This window comes from Rhinatrema bivittatum, chromosome 8 (assembly GCF_901001135.1).
Source record: "Rhinatrema bivittatum chromosome 8, aRhiBiv1.1, whole genome shotgun sequence".
NCBI lineage: Eukaryota > Metazoa > Chordata > Amphibia > Gymnophiona > Rhinatrematidae > Rhinatrema > Rhinatrema bivittatum.
In genome coordinates this window covers 155,224,650-155,243,052 of record NC_042622.1, presented here as the reverse complement: position 1 = coordinate 155,243,052, position 18,403 = coordinate 155,224,650, and the positions used below count along the sequence as shown (strand labels likewise).

General features: G+C 48.2%; 1 protein-coding gene across 3 annotated transcripts in view; it reads right to left on the bottom strand.

The window, feature by feature from the left end:
• RIN1 (Ras and Rab interactor 1) overlaps nt 1-18,403 on the bottom strand; it is a 42,808-nt gene that overhangs the window by 10,498 nt on the left and 13,907 nt on the right. For 2 of the 3 annotated variants that reach the window (XM_029613013.1, XM_029613015.1), the window contains exons 3-8: nt 14,807-14,987; nt 13,282-13,396; nt 12,784-12,856; nt 12,580-12,671; nt 9,176-10,288; nt 8,591-8,896 (exon numbers count right to left, since the gene is read on the bottom strand). In XM_029613013.1, the coding sequence (XP_029468873.1) occupies nt 8,591-8,896; nt 9,176-10,288; nt 12,580-12,671; nt 12,784-12,856; nt 13,282-13,396; nt 14,807-14,987 (1,880 nt within the window). Of the gene's footprint in view, nt 1-8,590; nt 8,897-9,175; nt 10,289-12,579; nt 12,672-12,783; nt 12,857-13,281; nt 13,397-13,776; nt 13,908-14,806; nt 14,988-18,403 lie in introns of those variants that run through there. The other variant, XM_029613014.1, reaches the window with a different exon arrangement.

Below are 18,403 nucleotides of genomic sequence, written 5' to 3'. Positions count from 1 at the left end.
GGGGTGACTTTATCTGATCTTAAGATGGTCAACAGATGGATACGGCAATGGCAAAAGCCAGAAAGATGCATGGCTTCATAGGGAGAGGAATGGTCAGCAGAAAAAAAAGAAGGGATATTGCTCTTCTATAATCCCTGGTGAGACCTCACCTGGAATGTTCTGGTGACCGCACTTTCTAAAGGATATAAACCAGTCTATCCAGAAGGTGGCTATTAAAATGATTGGCGGTCTTCATTTTATATAGGACAAACTTAAGGATCTAAACATATAAGTCCTGGAAGAAAGGGGGGATGGGGATGGGGAGATATGATAGAGACATTTGAATACCTCAAAAGGATTCTATGCAGAGGAGGCAGGCCTCTTTCAAAGGAAAGGAGGCTCTAGAACGAGAGGTCAAGGGATGAGGGTGAAAGGGGATAGACTCAGGAGTAATCTAAGGAAATATTTGTTTATGTCATGGAACAGCCTCCCCTTGGAGGTGGTGGAAACAAGGACTTTATCTGAAAAAAAAGAAAGTATGGAATAAGCACAGAGGTTTTCTAAGGAGTAGTAGAGATTGTAAAGCTGACTAGTTTATTTATTTATTTATTTAAGGGTTTTTATATACCGCAGTACGTAAAGAAATACATCACCGCGGTTTACATTTAACAATAACTTAGCAACAGGCTTTACATTGACAGGTATTAAATAAACTAAATTCCATATAACAGTTTTGACGGAAAACAGGCTGAACAGACTGTAGTTGGTGTGGATAGGCAGACTAAATAGGCTATATCGTCTTTTTCTGTCATCATGATTCTATGTTGTCTCATGGCTGTTGAGTCAGAAACTCTGCATCCGGCCCTGGTTTTCCTCTGAACTGACATGCCAATGCATTGTGGGATATAAAAACACAGGCATGATGACAGATAAAGACCATACAGCCTATCCAGTCTGCCCATCCACACCTCCTGCTCGGCTTTATAGTACCTTTCTCTCCCTCAGATATCCCTGTGGCAAGATGAGTGGTCTTAGAGTAAACCAAAGGACAGGTTCAGGCTGGACTGTGGCAGAAATCTTGCATAAACCTCTTTATTAATGACAAGAAAACAAACAAAAGCAGCCCTGCTATTCTTCGCAGTTCAATAACACAAAGGTAGTATTACAGCTTACAGTTCAGCAGTATTTTCTTTCTCTAGGTTTCCTTCTCTGCCCTGGGCCTGGATATTTATACACCTAACTAGGGACCTCTGCCCAGACCAGGATTCCCTGCTGTCTTAGGCTTATAGAGGACTGGGTCAGATCTTTGGATCTGGTCCTTTAAGGTGTTCTGGGATTTTATCCTGTATAATTCACATATCCTCCCCCTCAGCTCAAACCTCTTAGGCTGAGTGCTTGCCCTTACTCGGGGTATACTAGTAAGAAAGCCCCATTCCTCTCTTCCTTTCCAGCCCTATGCTGGGGCTGTTTAGCCCCTCTAAAGTTTCTCCTCTCCATCCCATTTGGGAAACCACTCAAGAGTTTGTGGGATGCGCGCTGTTCCTCATTTGTCCCAGTAGGTTCTTCTACTTTACTTCTACTTAGCAATAGTAACATGGAATAGACTTAGTTTTTGGGTACTTGCCAGGTTCTTATGGCCTGGATTGGCCACTGTTGGAAACAGGATGCTGGGCTTGATGGACCCTTGGTCTGACCCAGTATGGCATTTTCTTATGTTCTTATGTTTGTTTACCAGGTATCTGGAATACCCCAGTTCCCTTTGGCAACAGTGCTGTTGGGTTCTTGGTGACATCTGGCCTGGTTCGGAGGTCCATAAGCTGATCCCACAGGTTTTTAAACCTAAACTCACCGGATATGGGAGCTCGGGAAGTATTCCCACGACCATAATGGTTTGCCCCAATGGAGTTGTCAGCAGAATCCAACTAGTTGGGAATTGCTACTGGTCACCATGTACACAGGTGACTGTTGCCTTCCTCTTGTGATTAATCCGACTTCTCTGGGCTAAGTCTTTACGTATGAGGGTCTCCACATCCTGAATCCGCTAGGTCCTGGGTGGGCATCTCATTCAGCTCCACTGAAATTACAAAGTATGAAAGTTCCCTATGTGGCCCTATCTACCAAGGTACAGCTTTGCAGTCGGGAAAAGTATTTACCCATTCTTGCTACCACTCTTCATTCTCCTGTTGAGGACAATTTTTCCTAACATGCTCTTTCGCTCCATATTGGGAGCATTCCTGTGGGATTTGTTCAGCTTTGATTTTGACAAAAGGTTTGGCACTCCCTTCCTCCGGGTGTCTGCATTCTCTCTTGCACTCCTCTGCTATAGTCAGTCCTTGTCAACATGGTCTTCTGTCTTACAGTAGGAACATGCCTGCAGGCTACGTTCTCCTTTTACTTCCACGCTTCCTACAAAGCCCTTCTCGTTCTCTTCCTTACCATACAGGCACCATTCCTCTTTATGTTGACCAACACAAAGAGAGTAGAAACGGAAAACATCCACAATCTTCCTGCTGCGATAGGAAGCCTGTGCAGGTTCTCTTTCCAGCCTCTACACTATTGGCCTCAATTGAGCCTGATGGAAGGAGTCTGCTACTTCCAACACTTTCTCCAGGTGAGCCCTGGGTAACGACACACCCAATTCTACTTAGGTCAGTCCAGCCCATCCAGGAATTAGTCCAGAAGAACCTGATTGGCTACCTCGAGGCCTGTCTTTACCTCTAGCTGTAGCCATTTCTATCCGTCATCTTTTAGTTGATGAAAGAGGCTGTGTGGGGTTTCCTAGGCTGCAGGTAGGTCTCTTTTGTATAACCCGCTCTTTCCAGGATGGCAATTTCGACTGCGGAATAGTTATTTCTCCCATCAGGACTGGGTGCTTGAAAGGCCGCTTGACTCTTGCCATCGAATAGATTTGCTAGGTACATGGTCCAGCTGACTTCTGGCAAACCCGTTAGGTGAACAATTCTTTCAAAATTCTTCAAGAACACAACCAAGTTTCCCCCACCTTCATCTTAAACCGAACAGATGCTGTGCCTGCATCTCTGAGGTTTGCATTGCTTATGCCAGCTGGGTCAATACTGTTTGCCCATTGCTCACCAAAGCCAGCTGCATGGCCACTTGTTCAGTCAAGATGTGGACCCCCACCCCTCCAGGTTTTCTGCTGCCCCTCGGCCAGGGCCTGTATGGCTCGCTCCATGCCAGCTCATTGGCTCTGGTCTCCCAAAAGTTTGCTGAAGGGTTCTGTCCTGTTCTGGAACACTTAAACACAACTCCCTTTCTCCTTACAGAGAAAACAATAAAACAAAACCTGCCTGTCTGGCACCGACTCACTATAAAAATAAGTCCCTGACTCCAGGCAAAGCTATCTTTCTTAGCCTGTTTGTAAATTAAACTTTCAACCGCCGAAGCAGCAAGACCCAATAAAGGAGAAAGTAACTGAAGGAAAAAAACGTCCCCTTTTGGCGTGGTTTCTCTGCGTATGCAAGGCTTTAGTGCAGAAATCTCCAAACTGACACCATACGTGGCTCTGTGAGCGATATTAGAGTAAACCAGAGGACAGATTCAGGCTGGACTCTGGCAGAAATCTTGCATAAACCTCTTTATTAGTGACAAGAAAACAAAAGCAGCCCTGCTATTCTTCGCAGTTCCACAACACAAAGGTAGTATTACAGCTTACAGTTCAGTCCTGGCTTCCATCCCTGCCTGGGCCTGGCTAGTTATTCACCTTCCTAGAGATCTCCGCCTGGACCAGGATTTCCTGCTGTCTTAGGCTTAAGGTGGACTGGGCCAGATCTCTGGATCCGGTCCTTGAAGATGTTTTAGGGGAGTTTCCCATATACTTCTTATTAATCCCCTATGCTTGATGCTTGCTTTCTTGAATTCAGATACTGTCCTTGTCTCCATCACCTCAGCTGGGAGGCCATTCCATGCATCCATTACCTTTCCTCCTGGGCAACAGGGGCGGATTTACATTTTTGTCACCCCTAGGCACTGTTTGTGTTGTTGCCTCTCTCCTCGCCCACCCAGGTAGGGCATTACCTTGATGAGCAACTCAAAACAGAAACAAAAGTAATTAATGAATTTTAAGAAAATATACAACTCACTGCTACAAATGCTATAAACAATTTACTTATCCTACTGGTAGCCCATGTTTAAAGTTGCTTGGGCATTGCTTTCTGCTCAGTGAAGCTGTTAATGATATCATTATATAAAGAATTTGTTAATATAGATATGAGAGTGAAGTCAAATCTATGCATGCAGGGCCTTTTTAACACTTATGGGACCCTGGACAAACGTTTGTATATGGGCTCCTTTGTGTTCTTCCCAGATTGATCCCACCCCCATATAAGGAATCGAGAAACATTATGCATAATTACAAAATTAAACAACAGATCTAGAAATAGAACAGCAATATAGCTAGTCTCTCTCATGTTTATTCAACTTCTCTTTACACCAGCTCCTAAAAATAACAATACACCTCCTATTAGGAAAATCAAACAAGTCAGGCTGCTATAGATCCCTCCATAGAAACTACACGCTTAGTAGACTACCTCACCTCGGTCACAGACGCAGAACATAGACTGACTTCACCAAATACAGCATAAATAGATCATAAAGTAAAAAAGAAACGTGCAGACAAAAACTGAACTGGAAACAGCAAGCAACTAGACTGTTCACAGTGTGGGAAAAACAATCACGACCATTCCTCATAAAACAATGCAATCGAGAAATATAAAAACATCAATCATAATTGTAAAACCATACTAATAAAAATAATAAATATTTCAAAACAGCTGATGAATAGAACATCCAATAATTTAAAACACATACACATTTTAAAAAATTTCCCAAACATCAATAACATATTTCAAAATAATACATACAAACACTGAATAATTAAAACTAGCAAGGACAAAAAAAAAATCCCCTAGTCTTCATACATGTCATGTGACAGACCCTTACCAAAGACAAAATAAGGGACTAAAACAATAAAATCAAGTGTAATGTTTGGCTGGCTGTGGGACAGCGCAATAACCGGCCACACTCACCCCCAAGATGGCAACACAGCAAAATGCCACCATGATGCTCCTCCTGTGGGTCCTCCTAGCTCGCATGTGCGGCACAACACTATTTAAAGGCCCCGTGACAGGAAAGCAGGGCTGCCGGCATTCACAGATGACATCACACAGCTGGGTATATAAACGTCAGCCATGCTCCTCCCTAGCCTTGTCTTAGCAACAGATCCTTCTTCCTTGAGCAGTGCGTGTTGCTATGTCCAGAAGCCTTATTCCAGCCTGCCTCGTCCAGCCTGCCTTGTCCAGCTTGCTTTGCCCAACCTCTCTTACCCCAGTCTATCTTGTGCAGCCTGCCTTGCCCTGTCCCAGTCCTACTCTTGCCAGGCTGGTATTGACCTCTGCCACAGATCCAGACCGCTATCTTGCCTGTCGCCTGGTACTAACCAATGCTTGAACCCCGACTACATCTTGCTTGCCACCTGCCCTGATCTCAGCTTGTCTTTGGACATTCCTTCTCTGACCACCCACTCGCCTAAGTCCTGCTGGCCCCTGGAAATAGAGAGGGCTCAACAGTATAAGTGAAGATCCAGCTCAGTCCTGCGGCAGGGTGTATCCACCAGCTGTCAGCATGGGCCTAGTAGGTACGCCTGCTAGGCTGCATTAACCACGCCACAGCACAAGGGCTCACAACCATTACATCAAGAACTAAAACATCAGTCATAACAGTAAAGCCATATTAATACCATGAATAAACATGCTAAAGTTACACAATATTAGGTTCCATATTAGGAGCTACCACCCAAGAAAGAGATCTAGGCGACATAGTGGATAACACATTAAAATCATTGGTTCAGTGTGCTGCAGCAGTCAAAAAAACAAACAGAATGTTGGGAATTATTAGAAAGGGAATGGTGAATAAAACGGAAAATGTCATGATGCCTCTGTACCGCTCCATGGTGAGACCACACCTTGAATACTGTGTACAATTCTGGTCGCCGCATCTCAAAAAAGATATAGTTGCGATGGAGAAGGTACAGAGAAGGGCTACCAAAATAAGGGGAATGGAACAGCTCCCCTATGAGGAAAGACTAAAGAGGTTAGGACTTTTTAACTTGGAGAACAGACGGCTGAGGGGGGATATGATAGAGGTGTTTAAAATCATGAGAGGTCTAGAACGGGTAAATGTGAATCGGTTATTAACTCTTTCGGATAATAGAAAGACTAGGGGGCTCTCCATGAAGTTAGCATGTGGCACATTTAAAATGAATCGGAGGAAGTTCTTTTTTACTCAACGCACAATTAAACTCTGGAATTTGTTGCCAGAGGATGTGGTTAGTGCAGTTAGTATAGCTGTGTTTAAAAAAGGATTGGATAAGTTCTTGGAGGAGAAGTCCATTACCTGCTATTAATTAAGTTGACTTAGAAAATAGCCACTGCTATTACTAGCAACAGTAACATGGAATCGACTTAGTTTTTTGGTAATTGCCAGGTTCTTATGGCCTGGATTGGCAACTGTTGGAAACAGGATGCTGGGCTTGATGGACCCTTGGTCTGAACCAGTATGGCATGTTCTTATGTCCTTATATCATTAAAATTGACCATTGTATCTGAAGACTGGAAGGTAGTCAATGTAACCTCAATATTTAAAAAGGGCTCTGGGGTGATCCGGGAAAGTATAGACTGCTGAGCTCAACTTCAGTACCAGTAAAAATCATGGAAGGCGTTTGACAAAATCCCTCATGAGAGGCTTCTAAGAAAACTAAAATGTCATGGGGTAGGAGGCGATGTCTTTTTGTGGATTGCAAACTGGATTCCAGGGCGGGGCCAACACCTACACGCATAACTCCGTATTTTAAAACTGGAGGCCTCAGTGCGCCTCGGCTTATTAGCCGTGTAACTTTACTGCTGTCCCTGATGAGGAACAGGTCTGTAGATCTTGTGTTTTAGGGCTTATTGGACAGAGTGAGGGTCCGGTTCAACTAGGGGGGGACGTGCAGGATGAAGAACCAGAAAGGTCTGGAAGACCTTGATATTATCTGGGCAAACTGTTGGACTAATTGGAAAAACCGGGAATGTCCCTCACATGAGCGTGTTTTAAAATCCGCTTACTTACGCGCGTTAAAGCCGGTAAAGACCTGCGATATAATTACCACAATTTAAAAAACCTGCTGCAGGAAATTGAGGCTTCTGGATATAACATGCATGTTGTAAGTGACACTTTTACCTGAGAAGGCTGGTCTTGGGATGTCCTTTTTCATGTAAAATCTGTTAAGCGTGGAAAGCGGGCGCTGAAAAGTCAGCGCCCGCTTTCTTAATGTGCGCCTGGTGCCTGCAAGGGCGGCGCCTTGCTATTTTGTAATTAGGGGGTCGCATTAGCAAGTGCCTCCTTGCTAACGTGACCCCGCGATTACTGGCGTTCTGCCAATTATGAACACCGACGCCGAGTTTATCAGCGTCGGTCTTCACTGCGGCCAGCTGAGTTGTTTTTTTTTAACTTTTAAAAGAAGTACAGAAAAACAGGTTTGTCTGCTTTTCTGTACTTCTTTTCAATGCGCTCCGCTATTAACGCCTGCTCCAGGCAGCGCTACCTCATTCACTCCGCACTGGACGCGGGTTAAATAGGCACTAATCCACCCCCTATTGCAATAGGGGGATTAGCGCCTATTTAACCTGCGTCCGACTGCGGGTTATACAGTGCGCTCGGCTGAGCGCGCTGTATTGCATCGGCCCCATAATTTGTCATTGTGTGTGGTGCGCAAGGTAAGGTTTACCTAGGGTGCCTGATCCCCTCGCCCCACCCTGAAAGAGTGTGCCACACAGAGCCCCCATCATTCACCATCTCCCACTGCCTCAGGGTGAGAGGCAGGTGCAGCTTCCTAGAAGTATCACTGAAACACTAGCTGCCCTCCCCCCCTCTGGGAACCGTGATCCTTGCCTCCCCCCTTCCCAGACTCCAAGGGGGAAGCCCCTCCTTGGCCTTCTTGGTGATTTGTGTGGGGAGCGCCTTCTCCTCTCTTTCCTCAAGTAGCAGATTCCCTTCAGCCGCTCCTGCCTCCTGCTTTTGTTTCACTTTCTATGTTTCTATTTTCTGTCCTTTGCATTTCTGTCTCTTTGATCCATCCAGTCTTTCTCTGGGATTTCTTATCCATGCTCCCCGCGCTCTCTCCCGTGTCTGACAGCGCGTCGGTCTTGTCATTTTGCCAATTTTCATCCCTTCTTGTTACTACCTTCACAGTCCCTCTCTTCCATCTTTTCCTACCCCTCCTTCCTTTCCCCCACTCCCACCGCACTCTTCCCTAGTTTGATCGCTTCCCACCTTCTAATCTGTTACTCTTCTTTCCCTTCTTTTGTCCCTGCCATTCTCTCTCTCTCTCTCTCCCCTACTCCTATGGCCCTCTCTTCCCCCAAGCTTGCGCTCTTCTCTCCATCTGTGCCTCCTCCTATGCTCCCCTCCCCTAAGAGAAGCAAGAAGTACACATCCAGTACTGGAAGTGACTCAGCCCGCCCCAGTGACCGGGTTGCTCTCTGGTAGCTGTGGCCCGCCTGACACTAAAGGCGGGGGGGGGGGGGAGAGGAGGGGGAGCTCCCTTACTCCATACCTGAATGAGTTGTCATGGAAGCGTAGACGAGCTTGCTGGCCTGCAGGAGGAGGAAGACCTTGTCTGTGGGCGAGTAGCTCTTCTTTATCTTTAGCAGCTTCAGGCGGATCTTCTCCAGTCCCTGGGCATCGGGCAGCCCTGCCCGGACCTCGAGGGCCTGGGGCCCCTGCTGCTGCACCAGCCGTAGGTTCTCCTGGAGCCGGCGGAGGGAGCCATCCCGGGTGAGGGTTCTCCGTAGCCAGGAGTCCAGGTGCGGCTTCAGGGGCTTCAGGATGCAGCGTTGCATGGCCTTCTCCAGGACATAGTCTGGGGAAGCAGCGGGCACAGAATGGAGGAAAATAGAGAGGGTTATAGTACAAGATGAGCTACTAAAACTAGGCCGCCTTATTTATAGACTTAAAAGTATCTTTCTTTCCCCATACTCCCCCCCCCCCCCCCCCCCCCCACACACATATTCCCAGTCCCTTGTGAGAGGCCCTTGATATCCACACTTCCCACACACTGCCCACCTCCGCCCACCACCAAAAGTCCCGTACCAGGTTCCCGAAGCCTGTCTTTCAAGTCCTGAGCCGTTGTCCCTCTCACCTTGGTCTGCCTCTGTCAGCAGTGTTGCCAGGGAGACCTCCAGCTCGGCACTCTCCCGCAGCACACCCTTGGCCTGGGTCAGAAACCCCCGCACAGCCCCCAGCAGTCCCGGCGTCTCCCCCTGTAACTCCTCCCGCATCAGTCGCAGGAAGTCCTGCACCAGGTTCCCGAAGCTGGTCTCCCTGTCCTGGGCCATCTCCTCCGCGGCCCTCAGCAGCTTCTTCTCCGGAGACAGGAAGGCGAGAAAGACTTCGCTCACCGCCCGCAAGGGCACCCGCACCCTGCGCTCTAGTTGTGCGCTCTTCCTGCGTGGCCGGGGTGAGGCGTGCTGATGGCGCGCAGCCGGTGCTTCCGCCTCCTCCAGGCTGCTCAGGGAGCTGCTGTCCACCTCCTGAAGGGAAGGGAGCCTCTTGCAGTCAACCTCTAGCCCATTAACGCTGTCCTCGGAGTGAGCGTCTGACGGCCCTCCCCCCTGTCCATTCAGCACCTCGGACCGCGGTTCCGACCACCGTTCCTCCGGTCCTGCCACTCCAGCGCGCTTGGGGATCTGGTACTCCTCCTCCCACGTGGGAGACAAGGTTTGAGGGACCCCGGAGCCCCCTTCCATGCTCCCTTTGCTCAGTTTCTTTCGGAGCCGGGCTCGGAGGGAAGGCCTGGGCTGCTTGTAGTCCTGCTCCTCGCTCACCTGCCGCTGCAGCAGAGGCACAGTTTGGGCAGGCTCCCTCTGTCTCTGGAGCTCTGCAGCGGGGATGGGTGGAGGAGGATTGAGGGGAGGGGACAGGGGGCTGGAGGTTTCCGTGGAGACCCGCACTTTGAAGCTTCGTTGGAACTGGGAGCGCTTGACCCCACTGCTGCTGCTGCCGCTGCCGCCGCCACCAGGGTGCCCCAGACCCTGCTCCTGGAAAAGGGGGTTGAAGAAGCAGAGGGCGCCGCTTCCTGTCCCCCAGTCCAGCTCCAGAGGGCCACGGGTTTTCAATGGATAAAGGAGGTTGAAGGCAGAGAGCTGCGGGGTGCTGCAGTCAGAGACACTGACGGAGGTAGGAAGGCTTGAGTTGGGGGGATCACTACCGCCAACATTTGGGTCCTTGGTGTTCAGGGAAGAGTTCCAGAATTCTGCAGGGTGAGAGGAAGAGAGCAGAACAGATGATGATGGGAGAGAAAGAAAAGGCAGAAGAAGGTGGGGATACAGAGAGAGAGAGAGAGAAGAAACACAAATTAAAATATAGACAAAACTGGTTTGGATTCACTTGATGGATCCCCATGTGCTTTCCGGCCTGAACACATCAGAAACAGCCCTGCCCCATGCTGTCATGCTCTCCCCTCCCTCCCTCCCCCCCCCCCCCCCCCCCCCCCCCGCAGCTCCCTGCCTCGGCGAGCAGCCCTGATATCCCAAAATCACTAATAATAGATTTTGTGAAAAGTGGCTCAGTGCTGGCGCTGTGCACTGCCGTGTTGAAGCTGTGGGTCCTCTGCTGGAGAGGAAACCTCGGTCATTGCACACCGGTGACTCCTAGTAGCGAGACTCGGGGTTCCGGAGGGAGCCAGGGTTTGTGGCCCCTGGCTTGAAGGCTTGAGGATTGTTACTGCCATGGCTGGGCTGAGGCGAGGTGGAGATTGTGATCGCAAGATATAAAAAGAGGCGAATCCCCTCCTGGGGAGTTGCTAATGAAGGCTCAGGGCTCTGTAGTCCAAAGGCCAGTACTGAGGAGGAAGAAACTACAGAACAATAAAAAAAAAAAAAGGAAGTACACCCTGTGCTTTTTCTGTGCATGCCCCAAAGGGCAAGACACAAGGTTACAACTTTGTTCTCCCACTGTGCAACCAAGGCAGGCAAATGTTGCTATGTTCATACCTTGGAGTGCCTTATTCCACCGTTTCACACCCAAGGCACACCTACATTAACAAAATGTTGTGTTGCACACCAGCCTCCACGGAGCAGGCAGGGCAGCCACGGAGAGAAGTCATATGGCCAAAAGAAGAGAGAGAGAAACACTGAAAGCCCCTCCAGCCTCTCCCCAATTTATAATAAAAGGGGGAGAGTGGGAAGAGGCATGCATGAACACATCACGATGGACCAGGTCCCCCTATGTACGGGTGCAGGAGCAGGGAGAGGTCGGTGTGGTGCGGGCAGCTGGTTTCGTTCGTTACCTTAGCTGCCTTGTGTGGCTGTCAGAGCTCCTCACCACTGCTGCTGCTCCCAGGCCTCAGCATGACTCACCTGCAGCGCTCAGCGCATGCGCTCCCAGCTCACTATCAGGCCGATACAGTAAAATCGGCGGGAGAGCCGGCGCTCCGAGGCGAGCGCCAGCCCTCCCAACGCGCGACCAGGCCAATCTTCTGGGCGCGCGATCCAGTATTTAAATGAGGGCCCGCGGTAAAAAGAGGCGCTAGGGACACTAGCGCGTCCCTAGCGCCTCCTTTTTGACAGGAGTGGCGGCTGTCAGCGGGTTTGACAGCTGACGCTCGATTTTGCCTGCGTCGGTTCTCAAACCCGCTGACAACCACGGGTTCGGAAAATGGACGCCGGTATAGAGCGTCCATCTTCCGAACCCGCCGGCCGCTTTTTTAATTCTTTTTTTTTAATTTTTAATTTTTTTTTAAATTTTGGGACCTCCCACTTAATATCGCCATGATATTAAGTCAGAGGGTGTACAGGAAAGCAGTTTTTTCTGCTTTTCTGTACACTTTCCCGGTGCTGGCAGGCATTACTTTCTGTATCGTGTGGGAATAATTAATAGGCTCATCAACATGCATTTGCATGTTGCGGGCGCTATTAGTTTCGGGGGGGGGGGGGGGGTTGGCCGCGCATTTTCGACGCGCTATTACCACTTACTGTATAAGGGATAAGAATAGCGCGTCAAAAACGCACAGCCAATCGCGGGCCAACAGTGTGCTCCGCCGGAGTGCACTGTACTGTATTGGCCTGTCAGGCTGGGGAGAAGGCAGAGGCTGGAGAAACTTAAAAGAGAAAGAGGGGGAGGAGGTGCTGTGTGCGGCACCCAGCGGGTCCCAGCTATCCTTTAGTTAGCTCACTCCAGGGCTCATGCTGTAGCTGGGAAGAAAAGGCCCACAGGTTCTCAGAAAGGAGCCCCTAACACGTTTAAGAGCCACCACTGGTGACTCTTGTTGCTGCAAGCTGTCGAGAGCAGAGCCCGCCCAGGTGCTGTATGGATCTGAGCATTAGACAGGAGTGGCTTTTCCATGGCACACGTGATCAGGTCTGAAAGCACATTGCTTTCTTCCACTACCAGTCCCCTCCCTCCTCACCCCCCCCCCCCCCTCACCCCACCCCCTGTTTTCCCTTTAGCAAATTGTCCGTCCTAGAAGGGGGGGGATGTGAAGAGAGGGAACAAAGTTGGGTGGTAGAATGTATGGAGCGAGAATGACAGAAAACGAGCACTCACCAACTCCAAGGTGAGAAATGGCTTCCAGCTGCTTGTGTGAGGTAGCCTTGACGATAGCCTCAGGCAGCCTCAGGGTGGATGGGAGGATCTCCCTGCAGAAAAGAAAAAGAAACCAGGGACCCTAATGACCACAAGTCAAACAATGCAGCATGTGCAAGGGGGAAAGTGGGCCTCTGCCATACTAAGGCCGGCAGCTTTTCTCACCTGGTTAAACAGTAGGATGCAATGAGGCGGAAGAGGTCTGGAAACGTGACATTGGATCCCTCCAATGAGACAGCTGAGAGGGCAAGACCAGCAGAAAGGTTACCAATTCCTTCACCAATACCAGTAAAGCAAGAATACAGCACAGACGGCTGAAGAGCAAATCTTCATCAGCACCTCACTCATGCAAGTGTCACACCGATACATATGTAAGGCTTACTAGGCCTTCAGCATAGGAGATAGTGGAAACTTCTAGTTCTGGGAGGGTCCATGGGAGTGTGCATTGTAAATGGTCCATCCTCCACAGGGTGGGTCTCTTTTCCAAAACCTATAAGTGTTTGGTGAGTATTAGGGGGATGGAGTGATTGCTGCCTAGAGAAGCAAAGGACAGGAAGCGAGGGCTATGGCTGTCAGGACACCAGGAGGAGAAAGGGCAGGTTGCCTGTGCCCTCCATTGAGAAAGCAACTCCCTTACCCTCAGGGTTAGGGTGATCTCGTTACCTGAGGGCTCCTCTTGGATATAGAAGTGGGCGACAAAGGAGGGCACGCAGGCATCAGACAGACGGACACAGAGGACCTTTCGTTGCTCTGTTTTGGATTTCCGCACCAGGAATGTCTAAGAAAAAAAAGCAAGAGAATCTGAGCTGGATCAGACCTGGAGCTGGTTGCAGCTTTGTCCTGTCTGCTTATATCTACTCTCTGACACCCAGCTGAGATCTCCTAACTCTGCAGGCTGCAAACCCCCACCTTTTTCACCATATCGGAGGGAAAATGAAACACCATGCTCAGGAAATGTTTCCCTCCTCCCTACCAGCTACGGCCAGAGCACATCCCAAAATCCATTCTCCCCCTGCAGTCACCGAATGAGCTGAGAAGGGGTTTTGAACAAGCATATGGACTAGATCTAATCCAGGCATCACAGAGCAGTCACACATGCAGGGATGCTTCCCGTACATGTCAGAAAAACACTTTCAAACGTTTTTGACTCTAACACACCATAAGCAGACAGCTGGAAAACCCCAGAGATGTGGATGCCTGACGCCACTCTGCACCGGGAATGATAATGTTCTCTCGTCCTCAGTGATAACAGCCTCTGGAACTCGCGCTGAAAGCCAGGAGGTCCCTAACTAATCAAAAAGATTTCAAAATCGCTTTAAAATAACGTATCTATTTTCTGCTGCGCTTCCCTTGCCTCTCACAGCCAGTCAGGCCACCACTCATATTCCCCTGAACAGCAATTTAAAGGATGAGGCTATGAATCATCCCCTGCCCTATTAACTGCTACCTGTTAATGTTATTATTGTAAAGCTTGTTCTAAGTTATTATTACTATTATTATTATTATTATTATTGTAAAGCTTGTTGCTAAGTTATGTTACATTGTGAACCGAGGTGATGTTTTGCAAACGTGCCTCGGTATATAAGAAACCCTTAAATAAATAAATAAAATAAAATAAATGAAGCAGTTGCATGGTGTTTTGCCATTTGTGTATTGTTGTTTTATTTCTGTTTATATTTTATGTGTAAAGCAAGTATTTTATGTTTGCAAATGCTGTTACCCGCCCCGAACAGTGGAAGGGGGCGGGCTACAAATAACTTTAAGTAAAAAAGAAAATAAATAAATGGAACTTGATCACAGACTTATCTAAAAATGAACGATGCCCCCTCCCCCCATCACAAACTTCTTGGAGAGGCACACATGCTCCTGATCACAGATGCTTCCAAAAATCAAATGAAAATCACAGGCGTCTCTGCAAGTCACAAGGGCCCCTCCATCCCAAACTTGTCTAGCAGTCACAGACTTCTCTGCTGGAAGGCCTGGCTCTCACCCAAGGTTCGGGTTAGACACACTGGAGCCCAGGGCAAAGACTAAGGATGTGGCCCAGCTGGTGCCAGGTGCCCTGAAGCTCTGCCTCAGTGACATCACTCAGCTTCGCCAAGGGGATCCCTTGTGGTACTGAAGTCCCCAGCAATTTCTCTGCTTGCCCCTCCCCCCAAAAACCCCCCCCCAACAGCCCTGCTCTCACCCCTGGTGGCTCACGCTGCAGGATGTGCAGGGCGGTGGCAGAGTTGACAGTGAGGGGCAGCCAGACAGATTGGGTGAGCAGCAGACGGTCCAGGACGCTGATACTCTTCAGGGAACCACGATGGATGGGCTTGTGGGCCAAGCAGGTGTCGGGATAATCGTACACCGGGTCGGTCGAAGGTCTGCAAAGAGGACATGAGGAAGATTACTATCATGAGTGGGGAGAGAGCAGCGCCTTACAATAATCAGAACCGTGTTAATACACTTTTTCCAGACAGGGTCTCAGCAATAGAACCTGGGCACAGGGACGGAAAAGGGACTCGTTCCCAAAGTCACACACAGAGAAGCAGTGACAGAGCCAGGAATTATAACCAAGGCATGGGAAGGGACTGGGACGTCTCTCTCACACACAGTGAGTGACGGAGCTGGGGGTTAGAAGCAAGGTGTGGTGAAAGAAGCTCCTACACAGAGGGCTCAGTATAATGAGGTGTGCTCGGTGGAGCCCACAGCTTTACCTGCAGCTGTACTAATATTACTTCAGATGCAGCAGCAAAGAGTTTTGTGCATAAAATGTGAGCGTGCGTCTTAAGGTTTATGTCTATTTTAGAGAAGTCAGCTTCTAAGTTGATGCTTTTACTTGAAGAATTTGGGACGGTGACAGGATATCTGATCAATTATGAGAAGTCTGAGATATTTTTTCCTTATGTAATACACCTAAATTCCCTAATTTGGGGGGATTCAGTCTTGTAAATGAGAGGTTTCTGCCTATTTGGGTATATAGGTTTTCCTTAATTCGAGAGACCTTTTTAAACTCAATTACATATCAGTACTAGCCAAGGCTCGTAAAGGCTTGAGAGACTGAAATGATCTTTTTATTTCCTGGGCAGGTCATATTAATCTGATTAAAACGTGTATTCTTCCTAAGCTTTTACATCTATTTCAGCATATCCCATGCAATGTCCTTCTCACTCAGAGGTCAATTTGGGAGTTTCAGGTGGCATAATAAAGCTGCAGGCACTAATATGGACATGTTATGCAGGCCTAAATTGCAGGGTGGTGTGGGTTGGCCAGATATTTGTAGCTTTTACTGGGCAGCAAGAATTCTGTATGTCAGAGCCCTAGGGGGTTCAATCTTAATTCTGCATGTGCTTGGCCTGAATTAGAGAGGACGCAAACAGAAGGTATTGAATTACCTTTGTTTTTAATGACTCCTGTTTTAACTTCCTCTGCTAGGAAGATTTTGCGCAATTGCCCTATTAGTGCTCACACTGTACAAGTTTGGAAAAGACTATGCAACCACCTTGGTATGTCTGATATGTCTCTGTATCCCCGATAACACCATGAGCCAAAAACCCAATGATTTTCTACTGTACATACTTCCCTGAAATGTAGAATTGCCAGTCTAGTAGTCTGGCAGAGGTGGAGAAAATAAATAGAAACATAGAAATGACGGCAGAAAAAGACCAATGGTCCATCCAGTCTGCCCAGCAAGCTTATGGCAGTTTCTGCACTTATCAGTTTCCCAGACCGTCAAAGTTGGTTTCTGTTTGAGTCCAATTCCCCGCTGCTCAAGCAGAGATCAGTGTTGGAGTTGCATCAAGAGTTTCATGCTTATTGGTTAAGGGCAGTAACCACCACACCAGCAAGTTACCCCCATGCACTCATTTCTTCATTCCATCCTCTAGCCCTTAGTGATCCACAGTGTTTATCCCATGCCCCTTTGAATTCTTTCACTGTTTTCATCTTCACCACCTCCTCCAGAAGGGCATTCCAAGCATCCACCACTCTCTCCGTGAAGAAATATTTCCAGAGTTTGGTTCTGAGTCGTCTCCCTTGGAATTTCATTTCATGACCCCTAGTTCTACTGATTTCTTTCCAATGGAAAAGGTTTATTGTTGATTTTGATTGTGCATCATTAAAACTTTTCAGGTATCTGAAGGTCTGTATCATATGCAGTTAGTATAGCTGGGTTTAAAAAAGGATTGGATAAGTTCTTGGAGGAGAAGTCCATTACCTGCTATTAAGTTCACTTAGAGAATAGCCACTGCCATTAGCAATGGTAACATGGAATAGACTTAGTTTTTGGGAAATTGCCAGGTTCTTATGGCCTGGATAGGCCACTGTTGGAAACAGGATGCTGGGCTTGATGGACCCTTGGTCTGACCCAGTATGGCATTTTCTTATGTTCTTATATCTCCCCTGCCCCTCCTGTCCTCCAGGGTATACATATTTAGGTCCTTCATCCTCTCCTCCTAAGTCATTTGATGGAGTACCCACTAATTTGGTTGCCCTTCTCTGGACAGCCTCCATCCTGCGAATGTCCCTTTTGAGATATGGTCTCCAGAATGGAACACAGTACTGCAGGTGAGGCTTCACCAAGGACCTGTACAAGGGGATTATCACTTCGGTTTTTTAGTTATTCCTCTGTCTATGCAGTCCAGCATTCTTCTGGCTTTAGCTATCACCTTGTCACACTGCTTCGCCATCTTCAGATCGCTAGACCCTATCACCCCAAGGTCCCTCTCTTGCTCTGTGCACAACAGCCCTTCACCTCCCATCACATACAGCTCTTTTGGATACCGTACTCCAGATGCATGACTCTGCACTTCTTGGGATTGAATCCCAGCTTCCATATCTTCGACCACTGTTCAAGCTTCCTTAAATCATGTCTCATTCTCTCTACTACTTCTGGTGTGTCCACTCTATTGCAGATCTTAGTATCATCCGCAAATAGACAAACTTTACCTTCTATTCCCTCTGCAATGTCACTCACAAAGATAATGAACAGAACCGGTCCCAACACTTGTTACGGATCTTGATAGGGAGTTAGCAATCTGTTATAAATCTCCTCCAGGAGAGGGAGGAGTTATCAATCTGTATAATCTGGCTGCTGGATACTCCCATTGAAGGAGGAGTTAGCAATCTGTTATGGAATCTGCCAAGGAGTTAGCAATCTGCTTGCGCTTACCCCGCCAGGAGGGTGGAGTGAGTGATCAGGTATCGATCAGCTCCTCCCAAGGGAGAAGATAGCAATCTGATAGGCTTGGCTCCTGTAGGAGGAGGAGTTTAGCAATCTGTTAGTGCTCTGCTTCCCCAGAGGGAAGGAGTAGTAACTGTTATGCTTTGTTCCTGTAGAAATATGAGCCAGCAACCTGTATGATCCCCACAAGGAGATAGCTATCTGATATGGATCAGCTTCTGCAGAAAAGAGGAGTAATGGTCTGATGTGGGTTGGCTCCCACAGAGTGGCAGATGATACCGCTCTATTAGTATAAGGAGTAACACTTAGTAGAATTAGTGAATCCCTGGGCCGATGGCAGATGACAGCGCCCTCAAGTGGAGATCCTGAGAGGGACCACTGGCTAGGCTGGAGTATTGAGACAAACACAGATAGTTCTTTACTAGACTGGAAGTAGAACCACCAGAGGTGGCAGTAGTGAGTTGATATGCCCGGCAGGGCTGAAGTCCCTCTGATACTGGAACTACGATCTCTGAGTTGCTGAGCTGTAAGGAGAGACTATAGGTAGTGAGTAGACAGGGTATGCTGGACATAACCAGTAGTAGATGATACACTCACAATTGTAGATATCTGTAATGG